The 17,048-nt window shown below is 34.2% G+C and overlaps 1 protein-coding gene across 1 annotated transcript in view; it reads left to right on the top strand.

Annotated features, from left to right (window-relative positions):
- Positions 1–17,048, top strand: part of LOC108709725 (gamma-aminobutyric acid receptor subunit gamma-3) — a 317,353-nt gene that overhangs the window by 255,954 nt on the left and 44,351 nt on the right. Inside the window, exon 6 of the mRNA XM_018249809.2 lies at positions 13,230–13,367. Coding sequence (XP_018105298.2) covers positions 13,230–13,367 — 138 coding nt within the window. The remainder of the gene's footprint in view (positions 1–13,229; positions 13,368–17,048) is intronic.

Genomic DNA, 17,048 nt, shown 5'->3' on the forward strand with positions numbered 1-17,048 from the left:
GATTTAAATTCAGAATTTTAGAAAGAAAAATGTTTGTCGATTTTTGGGGATGAAGAATGTCTTTTGAATAAATTACTTTACAAATTATAAGAATCTTTTTATTCTTTATAAGAATTTAGCTCTACAAATGTTGAACAAGGAATTTACCATATCTTGTACATTATATTTCTTTTTTCATATTTTATATCATATTGAAAGTATTTCCAGAAAATGTAAATTTTATTGTATTTACATTTTCTAAAATGTAATATATACAAAGATGTTTCTCTCTAAAGACAGCACACCAAATTCTTAATTAAAATTCGCCTTTATTTATTTCATCTTGGGGCAGCATAAGCATGCAACATTTCGAGTGGCACTCCACTCTTTATCAAGCAAGTGGAGTGCCACTCGAAACGTTGCATGCTTATGCTGCCCCGAGATGAAATAAATAAAGGCGAATTTTAATTAAGAATTTGGAGTGCTGTCTGTGGAGAGAAACATGTTCAAGTTATAACCTTGGTGAACAGGTTATTTGACGTGCACCCATACCTTGGAAGAGTAAATTATAAAGTAAGTGCGGTTTGCTTGGAATCTTTATATATACACAGATGAACTTTTTTGATTATTTGTTTGTGGATTTCATCATGTTTTCAACAATACAACATGATCAAATGTTACACCAATTCTTAGGGGCCATCCACTCATCCAGAAAGAGGTTTTGTGCCAAAAAAACATTCACCCCCCTCATGTAATGGCCTTATGTAGTTTGAGAACCCACCCACATCATTAAGCTCAGGTGTTCAGTGTACACATCATTCAGTTGGATGCTGGATGTATGAAAACATTCAAAGGACCATCTTCTCACCCAGAATTTGATCAATTGCTTCTTTTTGATGACAAAACATCAGTCCCAAAAATCCCAACATTTTATCTGATTTCGGCCTTTTATGGGTTAAAACCAAAATTTACAAAATGAATGATGCTGCTCTACTCACATGTTTGCCCATCTGATCAATTAGATCCAATGCATAGTAGAACTACTCAGGCTGCCAGCTTAAAACTATAATGCTAATATAGACCAGGAGTCTGCAAAGCACAAATGAAGAAGTCATCTGAACTTTGTAAAATAATATCTTCACCACTATTAACTAAATTGCTTATTTAATACATGGCAGAGGCAGCATGAAGAAAAAGAGGTGCCACATTTAAGACACCCCCTAGTGAATCTAATCACTTGCTGGTGTGTTCTTTGTTAAAAACCAGATCACAAACTTTCTCTATACTACCAGTGTATTTTTCCTGCCCTCAGACCAGTGCAGTATAGTGATTTTGCTGAATTTACCTCATATTGAATGGTATTGCCCAGGGCTGGGCTAGATAATACTAGAAATGAAGACAACTGGTCCCTGCATTTTTTTTAGAGAAAAGGAGCACCCTCAGCTTGAAGGTGTGGTGCTCCAAATCATGGAAAGAACATTCCTTTTGAAAAAGTCCAGAGCCAATATCGGTATATCACCTGTATTAATGAAACAGTTTTATTATATAGTCACCTATACTGGAACAAACTCATAAATTGAATTTATATTCCATTATATTGTATACATTAATAAACAAACATTTTACATGATTCATTTCTGTAGGTCAAGTTTTGGTTGCGGTATCGACACAAGCCACAGATTCAAGAAAATAACTGTTCTAGAAAACTCAAAAATACAATTATACTATTTTCAGTATTGTTCCATTCTTCATTTTAAATTATCTGAATGTTTTGTACAATAATAATAATACTAATTAATACACAATAAAGGGAAGATTTGTGAAGGCTTGACCTTCCAGATTTGGGCAAAATGATTTCAGAAACTTTGAATCCCTGAACTGCCACTGTCTGCAATTGATTGGTGTGGCTTGCTGCCAAAGCAATTGAATATAGAAAATGCACGTTAAAATACTGGTAATCTCTCAAAGGCCACACATGGAGTAGCTTCAGTTTTCCTATGTACCTTGTTTTAGCTCAAGAAATAACAATTTCATGATTCATAAAAACATTTTCATGATTAAAGCTATAGGCAAAATGTATGTTTAACACAAGCCCTTTTCACTGAATTTATGTTGAACAAGGGGGTATACTGCCTCTTTAAGTCTGAGAAAGGAAACGTGTTATGTTGCACTGTTTAGAAAATTAAAAATAAGCGGAGTCCTCTTATATTTATCTGATCAGCTCTAAGCAGGGCAACATCAGGCAGACAAAATGACCAACAAGTGTTGCTGTTGTTACAGATTTATTATATTAGCTGATTAAAATGGCTAATATCTTCAAAACTAAAAAATGTACATCATAAAAAGTGTTTAAAAGAATGCTCTGATCAGTTTTATATTAAATTGATTTGAGAGTTTACTTTTCCTTTAAGGCATGTATGCTACAAAACCCCAAAAATCTGGAAAAACCCGAAGTCCTAATTCTTATACACAGATCACCCAATACTTGTATATACCTGCATTCATGACACCTGTTTATTGTAAATAAGCAGTTTAATTAAGGAATACCAATGCATTAAACTGAATATACAGGTATTAATGGACCGTGACACATATTTGTTCCTATTCATAAGGCAACTTCAAACGTGGTTCCCTTTTTTTGAAAATGAAAAAAAAACAGCTTTTTAAGGTTTTATTTTAGTTCAGTGAGACTGGGTCATAAGAACATTATACATACAAATCGCCACTGTTGTCATTTCTTTTGAAAACTCACGCATATTAAGTTCCAAAGCAGCTAGAAATGCTTTCTGACTTTCATTCTGTGCTCCTTTCTAACATTTGCCAGTCACAATGCCAAATATGAACCTAGTATAAATCATCTTGACACAAAGAAAGAGTAACATCCAGTGAGAGTTTTGACAATGCAAGATATGCGTGATGCCTTCTTATTAAATATACATGGTTTGAAGCTGTCATTTTCATACAAATGATTTTTCAACAACATAAAAATCCACAAAATAGCAATTTTACCCTTCTGACAATGGCTTAAAAATGTTGGTTTGAAAAAAAAACTAGAAATAAGCATTTGTGTGTTATTGTTTTTTTTTAGTTTAGTTCACTTTTTTGTCCCTCCTGACAAAGCACCACTAAACATGAAAATATTAAGTTAGTATGAACTTCTGCTGTTCTTTTTAGGTCTTGATTTTTGTCTACATAGATTTTAAATGAGAATGCATAACAGGCGTCACATGAGGGGGGCGCTGCTCGATATTTGTAACTAACAGTTGCACAAAAAGGAATCACCTTTCTGTGTTGCTCCAGTCTGCTGCTTTTGTGATTTGACACAATTATTCATGTTCTATTGTGAAAGGGCATTTTTCTATGCTGAATGCAAAAACTTGTTACATAATTAGTTTTTCTGCTGCTGCTTACAACAGAGCAATGCAAAGGCTTTTTTATGAACATTTAATCAAGGTATGCCATCAAGTCATGAAATTAGTTAAAAAAAATGTTTTATTAAATTAAACTTTTGTTATGAATAATATTTTAAAGTGATTGAAGAATTGTGTAAAAAAAATTGTGACAGGTGAGACATATAAACAGAGATGGTTTTGTATGTATGTATATTTTTATTTGTAAAGCACTCCTCGAGGGCAAAGCACTGTACAGCACAACAATAAATTAGTAGTAACAAACAAGGGGTCATTGGAATAAAAAGTAACAATAAGTGCATTATTAGAAATACAATTCACATAAATATAAAAAATATAATTACAATAAAATATAATTACAATACAGATTAAGTGCTCAGTGTCAAGGAAACAAAAGGCTAGAGGACCCTTACAGTCTAAATGGGAGGGTAACATACAGACACAATTCAGAGGGGTATTAAGGTGCTGTGGGTTACAGTTTTTTACATTGTTTTAAAAGACTATTATAATGACTGCTTGAATAATCAAACAAAACATTAGGTATCAATTTGCTTTTATTTTATTGTCAGTTTCTTGAATTTAATACTGTAAGCAGATGTATTTATGGAAGAACATAAAATTCAATTTGAAAATATCACAGAGGTTCTCACGTAATGCACTAGGAGATCAGATAAGGGTCTATGGATGTACCTCCTTATTCTAAAGACCCTTTTGATGGACACAAGCAGATTTGTGGCCCGTAGGTAATTTGGGCCACTCATATGTGACAAATCTCCTTAACATACTTTTCTCTTAACTAACACAGGGAATTTAAAAGCACTTTACTTAAGTGATCCATCTTTACCAAAAGAAGGCATTTTCCAAAGATAATGCAGTATAACTGCATGTAATATATACTTATAGGTAGTACACAAACTATAACTAGAATAATATTCCACCTTCTTGCAATAAAATAATTTGTTAGAGACCAGTGTATATACAGCAGGGAAAATAAGTATTCAACACATCGTTTTTTTTAATGGGGCTACTGACATGAAATATATACCAGATGTCGGTAACAACCCAAGTAATCCACACATACAAAGAACTCAAAACAAATAAGTCCTTAAAGGAACAGTTCAGTGTGAAAATAAAAAACTGGGTAAATAGATAGGCTGTGCAAAATAAAAAATGTTTCTAATATAGTTAGCCAAAAATGTAATCGTATTAAGGCTGGAGTGACTGGATGTCTAATATAATAGCCAGAACACTACTTCCTGTTTTTCAGCTCTATAACTCTGAGTTAGTCAGCGACTTGAAGGGGGGGGGGCACATGGGTCATATCTGTTGAGTGAGTTTGCAATTGATCCTCAGCATTCAGCTCAGATTCAGAAGCAACAGGTATGACCCATGTGCCCCTCCCCTCAAGTCTCTGATTGGTTACTGCCTGGTAACCAGGGTAACCAGTCAGTGTAAACCAAGAGAGCTGAAAAGCAGGAAGTAGTTTTCTGGCTATTATGTTACACACCCAATCACTCCAGCCTTTATACATTACATTTTTGGCTAACTAACTATATTAGAAACATTTTTTATTTTACACAGCTTATCTATTTATCCAGTTTTTATTTTTACACTGAACAATTTCTTTAAATTAAGCTATGTGTAATAAAGTGGAATGACACAAGGAATAAGTAATGAACACCCTTCTTGAAATGTATTTAATACTTAGTAGAATAGCTTTTGTTGGTAATACCAGCTTCAAGCAGCCTCCTGTATGAAGAAAGTAGTCGAATGCATTGCTGAGGTGTGATTTTGCGGAATGGGCCAAAATCACACCTGAGCAATGCATCTGACTAGTTTCTCCATACAGGAGAACTCTGATCTTCATTTCTTTCCATATATTTTCAAATGTATTTAATTTGGGTGGCTGGCTAGGCCATTCTAGAAGCTTTATGTTCTTTCTCTGAAACCAACAGAGATTTTCCTTGGCTGTGTGTTTGGGATCATTGTCTTTCTGTAATGTCCACCCTTGTTTCATCTTCAGCATCCTGGTAGATGACAGCAGATTCTTATCAAGAATGTTCTGGTACATTTCTCCATTCAACCTTCCTTCAATTATATGAAATCTGCCAGTACCATATGGTGAAAAACAGCCCCACACCACATGGTTCCCACCTCCAAACTTCATTTTGGTCCGGTGTTTTTGTGATCATGTGCAGTGACATATCTCCTCCAAAAATGGTGTATGCAAAGACTTCTAAAGAGTTACATTTTGGTCTCATCTGACCAGACTATATTCTCCCAGAATTTTATTGTCTTGTTCAAAATAGCTTCAACATGCTTTTACTTCAGCAGTGGTGGTGTGCGTGCATAGAGGCCATGTCAGTTGAGTGTATTTTTCATTGTTTTCTTTGAAACAACTGTACCTTCTAATTCAAGATATTTGTGAAGCTCTCCACAAATGATCCTTGGCTTTTGGACAACTCTTCTAATTATTCTTTTGACTCTTCTGCCAGAAATCGTTTGAGTCATCAATGGTACCAATGCCATCAGTATGTTTTGCAACAATAAAGGTTGTGAAGGTCTTGAGAAAGTTCTTTGCTTTTACCCATCATGATGTCTCTTGTGTGATACCTTGCTAATGAGATACCTTTTTATAGGTCATAAATTAGGACTAAACCAGTTGATATTAATTTGCAGCAGGTTTCTTGGCTTTCACTGCCTTTTTGCACATCCTTTTCTTCATTTGTTAAATACTTAGTCCGTGCATCATTCCACTTTATTACACATAATGGATTTATTTGTTTTGAGTTTTTTTAATCTGTGTATTACTTGGGTTGTTACTGGCATCTGGTGTAAATTTCATGTCAATAGCCCAATTACAATTATATTTACTGAAAAAAAACATTGATACATTATGTTCACTACTTATTTTCACTGCTATATATCCAAATATTTAACTTTGGAAGTGAACAAGGAAGACGACAGATAATAATTATAATCAGTGATAAAGACCCAAGGAGTGTCCACAAATAAATGAGTTATATATCCAAATATATGTATAAGCCAGAGAAGTCTGTACACACTTTGGTGGAGATTGAAAAAGACATTGGAGGCCTATTGGACAAAGTAGCAATACACTATAATATTATTCTTCTGCTGGATCTTCTGTTTACTTCTTCAAACAAATTATTTTTTTGGTCATTGTGCTGGGATACTTCTGGATTGGATTTAATGTAATGTAATAATAACTGTATGTTTAAATATTACTAAGATGCTATATGGTGCTTTACACTTGGTAGAAATAACAGGGTTCCCTTCTATTTTCAAGGAGCTTGAAGTTACCTAACACATATTTCATAAAGGGCAAATAACCTACACTGTATTATAAATCGGGGATCAGTTTGAAGTTCTATAATATTTAAGAACTCAATGCTCAACAAGAAATTTCTATGGGACTCTTCCTACTTGCTTGGGCTAGCTGGTATGGAGACTCTGATTTTACAGCCCCATACATACAATCTTAGATGTAGACGATCTTAGACAATGTTAGACATGGAAAGCTGCTGCAAATATAAATTAAATCATTCTTAATTTCACACAAAGTGTTACAAAAAGAGCATTGTTTTTACACAAGCCATAATTATTGTGTTCATGTTAAGTACCACTCTGTATTGTCTCTTAATGGAACCTGGAGTTAAGAAGAAAAAGTTATAATATAACATTTAAGATAAAACACAAATCAAAAATAAAACTTCTGTTACAAAAGAGAAAATAATTTAAATGTACAATTTTTTAAAAGCATACCTGCAGTTTAGTATATTGCTGAGAAAATAAAGCGAACAGGCTATTAATAGCACATAGTGGGAGGTTAAATCTTTAAAGGTCAGTGGGGAGAGCTCATCTCCTGCATCTAGTTCTGGATGCCTGATACACAGAAATATATAAATTGAAAACAATTTAGCAGTTATGATGATTGGATCACAAACATGGTTACCAGACTAGATAAAAAATATTGTGCTTCAGGAGAGGGTTCAATAATTCATCATGTGTAGCTTACAGTAACAAGGAGGGCACTGAGTAACGTAAGACTAATGTATCATTTTGTATTGTTTAGTTACTTAGATACTTCTGGCTGCCAAAGATGGTGTGCTGGAACAGAAGCCAGCAAAAGTTAATAGATGAGTAAATGGTGTTATTACTTTCTGTAGGCTCTTGCTTGCCCTTTACAAAGAGATTATAAACGCATGAGTCATACTACATCTTTATAAATAATGTTATTATACTGTATAAAACATTTTTTGATTAGTCTTTACAAAGTAAGCAATTATTTTCTCATTTTCATTGTTTGCCTTGATTACTGCTCTTTATAGGTCCTAATAGAAGTATTTGTACCCTCAGACATATTTTTTAAATGCTTTTCTGATTTATATTAATTTACTATTTACATCTATTAACTTTTTTTACATCAGAGTTATGGGTACATAGTGGGTCCTTTGATGTTTTTACATTCCTTTCCTAATAGGATAATTCAAGAACAATACCAGCTTATTATAATTTGAATAACAATCATTTCTGTACTGTATTTTCAGCTAAAACCTAATTTCCCATTTTAGGTTCAAACATTTGCTTCCCTCAACTTTAGCCTTTCTTTTGCCCCAACATTAAAGGGCACATTTACTTTGCTCGAGTGAAGGAATAGAATAAAAAAAACCTTCGAATTTCAAATGTTTTTTTTTGGCTACTTCGACCATCGAATTGGCTACTTCGACCACGACTAAAAATCGTTCGAATATTCGACCATTCGATTATCAACATACTGTCTCTTTAAAAAAAACCTTCGACCCCTACTTCTTCACCTAAAACCTACCGAGGTGCAATGTTAGCCTATGGGGAAGGTCCCCATATGCTTTCGAACAATTTTTTGGTCGAAGAAAAATTGTTCGATCGATGGATTAAAATCCTTCTAATCGAACGATTCGAAGGATTTAATCATTCGATCCAACGATTTTTCGCTCGATCGAATTATTTGCGGTAAATCCTTTGACTTCGATATTCGAAGTAGAAGGATTTACATTCGGCAGTTGAATATCGAGGTTAATTAACCCTCGATATTCGACCATATGTAAATCTGCCCCTAAATGTGTTAATATTATGACAGAGATCAGCAGAGATCCCCATCGACATTGGAGATCAGATTTATGTATTGTGTTTCACTATGCTCTATTCATGAGGGGGGGTGGACGATTTTCCACACTATTTTCTTAGGGGTCATAAACTAAATTGAATAGTCAGCCTTTTGACCCAAGAATTGGTTTAGTTCTAATCATTGTGCATGTGAGTGGGGTCTGACTGTTACATCAATATCAAAAGTCCATAAGTTTTGCAAACTAGATTTTGAAAAGTGAAGTGTAGAATATAGAATTTTGTACCAAGGCATATTAAATAGTATTGTGAAAACAGAGATTATTGTAACACATACATGGGGTTACTTTGAATGTAAAGGGGACAGATTTATGAAATGCACAATGTTAAGCAAAGGATTGCTGTTACTGTTTTTTGTTTTCCAAAAGCCATATTTACCCACTTTTAATTTTCCTACAATATTTAATTTCCAGACAGTTAAATTGACCGCAGTATTCACATTTTGTAGTTTTTTTAAAATTCAAAGAAAAACTTTGAGAAATTCGAAGTATTTTCTATTCTAATCCTTCACTCGAGCAAAGTAAATGTGCCCCAAAGTGTATAAATAGAGATAAAGCACAAGGTCACATATAACTCTCGTTGTGTTATTCAGTGCACACACACACACACACACACATATACACATATATATATAATAGACAAATATATATACATGAATAAAGGCAGTGCAAGTCCAAATGAATTTACAATTAATACATGAAAGGTCAACAAAACCAATAAATATGAACAAAGCCAAAGGCCAAGCAGCTTCTTACAGTAGTATTGTGCTTAAGAAATTGCCACCAGCAACTCCCCATCTTCTTACTTTATTCGGCCCCCTGCCTGTTGGCCCTTCTAAATACTAGAACAGTATTGATTTGCTCATGCACATTTTTTTGTTTGTTTTATAGACCATTGAAACTATGGCTATGGCAGGTTCCCACAGATTAAGTGCTGGGACAGCAAAAGTCTCTTAAAGAAAAATGGCTTTTATTTCAACCAGAAGCAATAGTGACAAATAAAGGCAGTTTTCATCCAAAAACATTTTAAACAACAAAAATAGCTTTCAGCAGCAATAATAAGGCAATAACAACTTAAAAATAACAATAAAACCAAAATGGCAGTAGTGTTACAGACCTCCGTGCAGGGGACTGGGTATGCACAGGCAAATAGGTTCCTTTACTTCAGGATCCCAGACATCTCTCTGTGTCTTTCTCAGGAAGAGCTCCTGAGAGACTGACCAGCATGGGTTTTAAATGGATTTACATTACTTTTACATTGTTTTGTGCTAACTTTCAAGAGAAGTTTAAACAGAAAAGTCAGAAAATTATTGGGATAGAATAACAGAACAGCCATAAAAAGCAGTTGCTACCCTGCATCTGCAACTTTATCTCTTTACTGTATAGTCTATAGAAAAACAGATTCTTCTTAGATATGCAACATAACCCAGCAGGCTGCTGGAAATGTATTCACTTTATAAATGCCTGTTACTGCTGAAATGAAACAAATTATGATCTGTATTCTCTTGGCAAGCCAATTGTTCCTCTTGGCAAGTCAACAGCACTCTGATTTTGACACTAAGTCAAGCACATTGGCCACAGGCAGCCAAGGTGGCCACAGCTGTAATAAATAACTGATGCCATATGTGTTACAGAATTAAAAAGCAAACATTTTGCAAATCCAAAATTGTTTACTAGCCTGAACACGTACAAAAAGTTAGAGCAAAAAGAAAAAAAGTGGTGTTTTTTCATCTTAAAGTAGAAAAAGTTATATTTAGTTACATTGCAAAACAATACAACATACTCCTTGGTATGAGGCTATATACATAGTGTCACAACTATCATATTTATATGCTTGGTTGAATCCAGGTAATAAAGATCCACCTAGGGCTCCAGTTTGTGTAAAATGTCTCCTATACAAAAGGTAAATGATTTCCCACCATGCTCGGGACAAAGCATGCTGAATAAATTGCAGATTAATCTGCAGTTGTTGGATAAGAAAACCATGGGTGCTATAAAATCTATGTATAGGGGACGCATTTCTATTAGGTATAGATTGGTGAATAGGTATACAGTTGTCAATTTTAATCTTCAGTTTTACTATTTGCCATTTAAACTGTCCAATTCTATCCATTCATGTAGGATTTGTGCCCATGGGGGCTGGTGCTGAGTTTTAATCATTTGAAACAGTCAAGTACTAGAATATCCTACATTTTTCCTCTAGATAATGATTCTTCTAACTCTCTAAGAATGCAGAGAGGTGCAACTAAACTAGTAGGTGGAATGAAACAAGTAAATTATAAGGAAGATTATCAAGGTTTATTTCAGAAATGGCTATTGGGAGGGGAGATTAAACACAAGTAAGGAACATTATAGAAAACAGCGGGGCATCTTTTCCCATAGAATACAACAAAATACAAGAGTCCACCCATTTAGATTTAAGGAGCAAAAATGAATTATAGGATTGGAGGTTCATGTGATAAGAGACCTACTGTATGAATGTGTTCATAAATGGCAAATGATGTGGTCTGAAATATTTTATAATATGTTTGGTTGCTGCAAATTAAAGTTTTCCTTTTTGATCCTAATAAAAATAGCTATTCAAATAAGACTGAAAATATGAAAAAAGACCTTTCATTATGTCTTATTGATATTGCAAAGATGTATGTTTGCATGTTATCCGTTCTATGACATCTGTATCCTTTACTGTGATTGTATTTCTTTTTCTTTTGAGAAAACAAATAAAAATATAAGTTACAAAAAAAGAAAATATGACAAAAGATTTAAAGAGTAGTACACAGAAAAGACAAGTTTATTATGCAGATGGCATTATGCATTTTTTTCCAAATCATTAACTGCATTTGTTGGTGCTAGACTTATAGATGATGGTTTTTACATTGGCTTCTTGATTTAAGCCTCATAACACAAATCAGATTTTGAATATAAGACTAAATAGCTATCGTAAAAGGCTGCAGAATAAAAAAATAAGCTCTGTTCTAACTAGTACATCTGAATTTTGGGAGTTAATTTCATTCTCAACAGATGATAAGTGTTCATTAACAGCAGGTAAGTGAATGTTCTAAAAATCTGGATGCATATAAACACAATATGCAAAGCACTGGCAGTGCTATGGAAATTAAAGCCTTTGTTTAATTACAAACACTAACTGAAAAGAGATGAAATCTTAAAGCATTTTAAAGGGCCTCGAGGTACATAAAATTATATATTCTGTGTTTTGTTTTTAAATAAATCATGTAAAACTAATAAACATATGTTGTAACATGATCTAACTTGATTTACTTTTTACAATCATCTTTGAGATATGTATTGCATTGTGTAGAATATACTTTACCATCCTCAGGGTTTCAAAAATTCGAAATATTCATGATTTTTTAAAAAGTCCAATTATAAAAATAAAAATCACAAATTTTTCGGGATTTTTGCATTCGGAGTTTAGTAAATAACCTCCTTACAGTACATGATAATTTTCATGAAGTGCAAAAGCACTAAGGTTAATGATACACGAGGTACATCTTTGACTTCCCTCTGCCTTCCCTTTTTTCTGCAGAAAAGCCAATGCTCTCCCATCCACTCTGCTGTACCACCTCACCTTCACTTGATCTGCCTGAAAATAAAACCAACAAGTTTATGAATAAAATGTTATTTCAAACTTTTAGATTTCTACTTGGTTTGAGTACACTGTTGTAGAAAGCAAAATGTTTTCCAATGACATATGAGAGGATAAGAATACAAAAACTAGCAAATTACTTTAACAATGACAGAAGTAATACTCAATTTAACAAATTAAGTTGTTTACAGATTAAAAGAATAGTGACATACTTATTAGAGGGGAGACAAATATCAAAACAATTAAGTTAAGTTAAGCCCCCTCTCTGCCCCTCCCTGCAGAGTATATTTTAATGAACAGTGCCTCTCATAGTAAAGCTGACCTATACAAGCAGAAATGCGGAGCTAGCAGACGCCATCTTCAGAATCTTTATGTTCTTTTCCAATCAGTTCAGTGGCACAGATATTTCTGGATTACCTTCAACTGCGCCAGCAAGCTCTGTGTCACCAAACTGTTCAGAAAAGAACATTGCCTCCAGTCTGTGCCAATAAAAGTTTTGAAAATACCTTTGCAGCGAATGTTGCCAGTAAAACACATAATTCACATAACTGTAATTAAAATGCAGGAACAAGACCTTTTTGAATAATTACATTTTTCATATGTTTTGCCAGTGTTGATTTAGATTCAATTTAGTGCAAGTTGTATTGTATTTCAAGATGCCTTTATACTTTATCTATTATTTTAATATAAAACATTTTTTTTAACCTCAACATTCCTCCCATTAACTTGTATAGCCCCTCGACAACTTTTACTTGTCGAAGTTTGACATGAAAGGCTTTTGTGGTTTTTAAACTTGATAAATCAAACATGTTTAGTGCTTTTTTAAAAATGGAGACAACCAGATATTGTTTTGTGGAAAAATTTGAAATTCAATTGTTAGTAAATGGGCCCCTTAGTGTCGTATTACAGAACCTCAAAAGACTCAAGTGCACTATTGGATGCTACAGCTTTATAAAATGGATATATGTATTGTGTAATCTTTTTAAAACATGTTGAGAAAGACACGTTATCTGATAATGCAATAGTTAAAGGTGTCACTTTTGTCAACAGATGGTTATCCAAGGGATGAAATGGTCTACAGATGGAGAAAAAATTCAGTGGAAGCTTCTAATCAGAAATCTTGGAGACTCTATCAGTTTGACTTTATGGGCCTCAGGAATACAACTGACACTGTGAAAACATCAGCAGGTAAGAAGGCAAGAAAACATATTGCAAATACACTTTCTAAACTTAAAAAAAATAATACAAAACAGAACAGAACTAAGCAGGGGTGTTGTTATAGGTATAGCCATGTTTAATTGGCTAAATAGTACAGGCATTGAATAAGGATTTTCACAAAAGCTGATCTTGCATACTCATGTAAAGAAAAAGTTAGCATATATTTACATATTTTAATATTTACTGTCATGCTGTTACAGTATGTTGATTGCAAACTAGATTAATTACATGTAAAACAAATGATAGACTTCATAATGATCACAGTGAAGAAGAAAGTTTATTACTTCATTATATGTAAATATTGCAAAGCATAATTATTGGCATTTATACACATTTATTTTCCCAAGAGAGATGTGAAAATTACTTGTTGCAGTTTGTGACTAATTAGGTTAAACACCATGTGTTTGATAATAAATCAGCGTGACATAAAAGTAGCAAAATTTGACAGTAACAGGTGCTGTCATGTTGTATCGGGTTCAAGGACAAGTGCTGTCTTTTTCTCAAGAAGACAAACATTGTTCATGAAAAGGACTTTCTGGTGTCTGTTAAAACATCTTTATGGGGTTATGGTTTAAGAATTTCAGACCAAGAAGTCACTAGATTTACTGAACTGGAATGCAAGTGAATCAGCAGTAAAAGTTAAGATAATGTTATGGGTGTGGAAGAACAATGGCCTTTTGATTAACAATTCTACATGAATCACTTTACTATGCTTTGGACTAATTTGAAGAAGGCAGGGGAGTCTGGGACTACCAAGAGCTTCTGTCCCATATGACAGTGAACATTAACAGCAAGCAGGGCTCATACACTTTCAGAACATGACTTTAATATCAGCGGCTATATTTTGTTGCATGGACAGAGGCAATAGAAAAGGAGGAGGGGTATGTCTGTTTGTTAGGCAGGATTTAAAAGCTTATATAAAAGAGGAGGTGATGTTAGAAAATGAGGGGGCAGAAGACTTATGGGTAGAGTTCTTCACCAATTGTAAAGAGTCCAGCAAATTAATTGTAGGAGTATGCTATAGACCCTCTAATGTAAGTGAGGAGGAGGAGGCTAACCTGATGCAAATAGAAAAGGCTGTTAGTTTGGGTAAAGTAATAATAATGGGGGATTTTAATTACCAAGATATTGACTGGAGCAACAGTACTGCCAGGTCAGTTAATGGGAACAAGTTTATAAACTTGTTGCATGACAATTTTATGGCACAGGTTGTTGTGGAGCCAACCAAAAAATGCTATTCTTGATTTAGTGATCTCAGATGACCCAGAACTTATAGCAAATGTGCAAGTCATTGAACCCCTGGGTAATAGTGACCGTAATGTTATATCATTTAATGTCTGATGCAAAAAACAAATATACACTGGGGCAACAAAAAACATGAATTTCAGAAAAGCTAGTTTAGTGCCTTGAGGGCTGCCCTTCAGAGCAATGATTGGGGCATTATGTTTTCAGCTAAAAACACAGAACAGAAATGGTTGTCATTTAAAATGATATTAAATCATTACTGTTCTTAATTCATTCCCTTAAGGAGTAAATGTAGAAGCTCTAAGAATCACCCTATATGGCTTAATATAGAAGTAAAGAAGTTAATATGAAAGTAGAGAAAGGCATTTAAAAACTGTTTGTTGGGACAGAAGCTGCATTAAATAAACACTGTAATAAATGTTGTAAATCAGCAACCCGGAAGGCAAAGACATGAAATGAAGAGTGCATTGCAGCGGAGGCTAAGACTAACCCCAAAAAGTTTTTTAAATATATTAATAATAAAAGATGCAGGTTGAGAGTGTTTCTCCATTAAATAATGGTACCAGTATGGTTGTAACAGATACAGAAAAGGCAAATGTGCTAAATCAGTTCTTTTCTGTAGGTGTATACAATAGAGGAGTTCCCAGGCTCATTTCATAGCTGCACTGGTGGTTCAGCTCAATCTAGTCAGTGACTGACTCCGGATATGATTCATAAAGCTTTAATAAAAATGAATGTAAACAAGGCTCCAGGGCCTGATTGCATACACCCCCGGGTTCTAAGAGAGCTTAGTTCAGTTTTAGACCAGCCCCTATTTCTGATTTTCTCAGATTTGCTTTCATCTGGAATGGTACCTATGGATTGGAGAAAAGCTGATTCCAATATTTAAAAAGGGATTACGATCTCAGCCTGGCAATTATAGGCTAGTAAATTTGACATCTGTGGTGGGCAAATTATTTGAAGGCTTGTTAAAGGATCACATTCAAAATGTTGTCCTAGGGAATGGCATTATGAGCAGCAATCAGCATGGCTTTATGAAGGATAGGTCATGTCAGACAAATCTGATTGCTTTTTATGATGAGGTAAGTAAAATGCTGGACGGGGGGGCAGTAAGGGGGCAGTAGATGTGATCTATTTGGATTTTGACAAAGCATTTGATACCATGCCCCACAAATGACTGCTTTCTAAACTAAGGTTTATTGGGCTTAATGAAGTTGTTTGCAAATGGATAGGAAACTGGCTACAGGATGGGGTACAGAGGGTGGTTGTTAATGGTACATTCTCTACTTGGAGTACTGTTCTTAGTGGGGTCCCTCAGGGCTCAGTATTGGGTCCACTTTTATTTAACTTGTGTATTAATGACTATGGGGAAGGTATTGTAAGTAATGTATCAGTGTTTGCAGATGACACAAAACTATCCAGCCCAATTAATTCCATCCAGGATGTGGCATCCTTTTTACACTGAACAATTCCTTTAAGGGGTGATATGTCTAAATATATAAAGGGATCATATAATAATCTCTCTAATGCTTTATTTACCAGTAGATCTTTCCAGCTGACACAAGTTCACCCATTCCAATTAGTAGAAAAGAGGTTCCGCCTAAATATTCGGAAGGGTTTTTTTACAGTGAGAGCTGTGAATTTTCTTCCTGAATCAGTTGTACAGGCTGATACATTAGATAGCTTTAAGAAGGGGTTGGATAGCTTTTTAGCAAGTGAGAGAATACAGGGTTATGGAAGATAGCTCAAAGTACAAGTTGATCCAGGGACTAGTCCGATTGCTTTTTTGGAGTCAGGAAGAATTTGTTTCCCCCTCTGAAGCGAATTGGAGAGGATTCAGATGGGTTTTTTTTGCCTTCCTCTGGCAGTTAGGCAGGTTTAAAAAAGTTAAAAGGTTGAACTTGATGGAAGTGTGTCTTTTTTCAACCTAACTTACTATGTTACTATGTTACTATTAGATGAAGTACTTTTTTATTCAGACTTATAGCAGCCTCTGCGCTTAATAAATATTGAAAAATTCTATTTTTTTCTATGAAAAAAAATGTGTTTTTCCCCTTTAGAAACTCAGACCAGAAAAAATTGTACTTCAATAAAAGTTTTGAATATCAAATAATAGGGAAAATGTAATGGTTCTGAAAATACATCAGGGCATTTTTTTCCAAATGCATTTATGAAGTATTGCCAAAGTGGAGCTTATGACCCACCCTGGGCTGCCAATTGCATAAAAATGTACTTTGTAATTACATGTACTAAGAAATGTGAGAATAAAAAGCATTATAAAGATTAGCTGAAACATTTTAAGTTTTCCAAACCATTTATTATTAAGATGTGTCAAAGGTCTTTAATAGTTCTAACAAAAGTAAGCATTGCTCAACACTACACTATACCAGGTGGCCCATTTATCCA

This window comes from Xenopus laevis, chromosome 2S (assembly GCF_017654675.1).
Source record: "Xenopus laevis strain J_2021 chromosome 2S, Xenopus_laevis_v10.1, whole genome shotgun sequence".
In the NCBI taxonomy this organism is placed as follows: Eukaryota; Metazoa; Chordata; class Amphibia; order Anura; family Pipidae; genus Xenopus; species Xenopus laevis.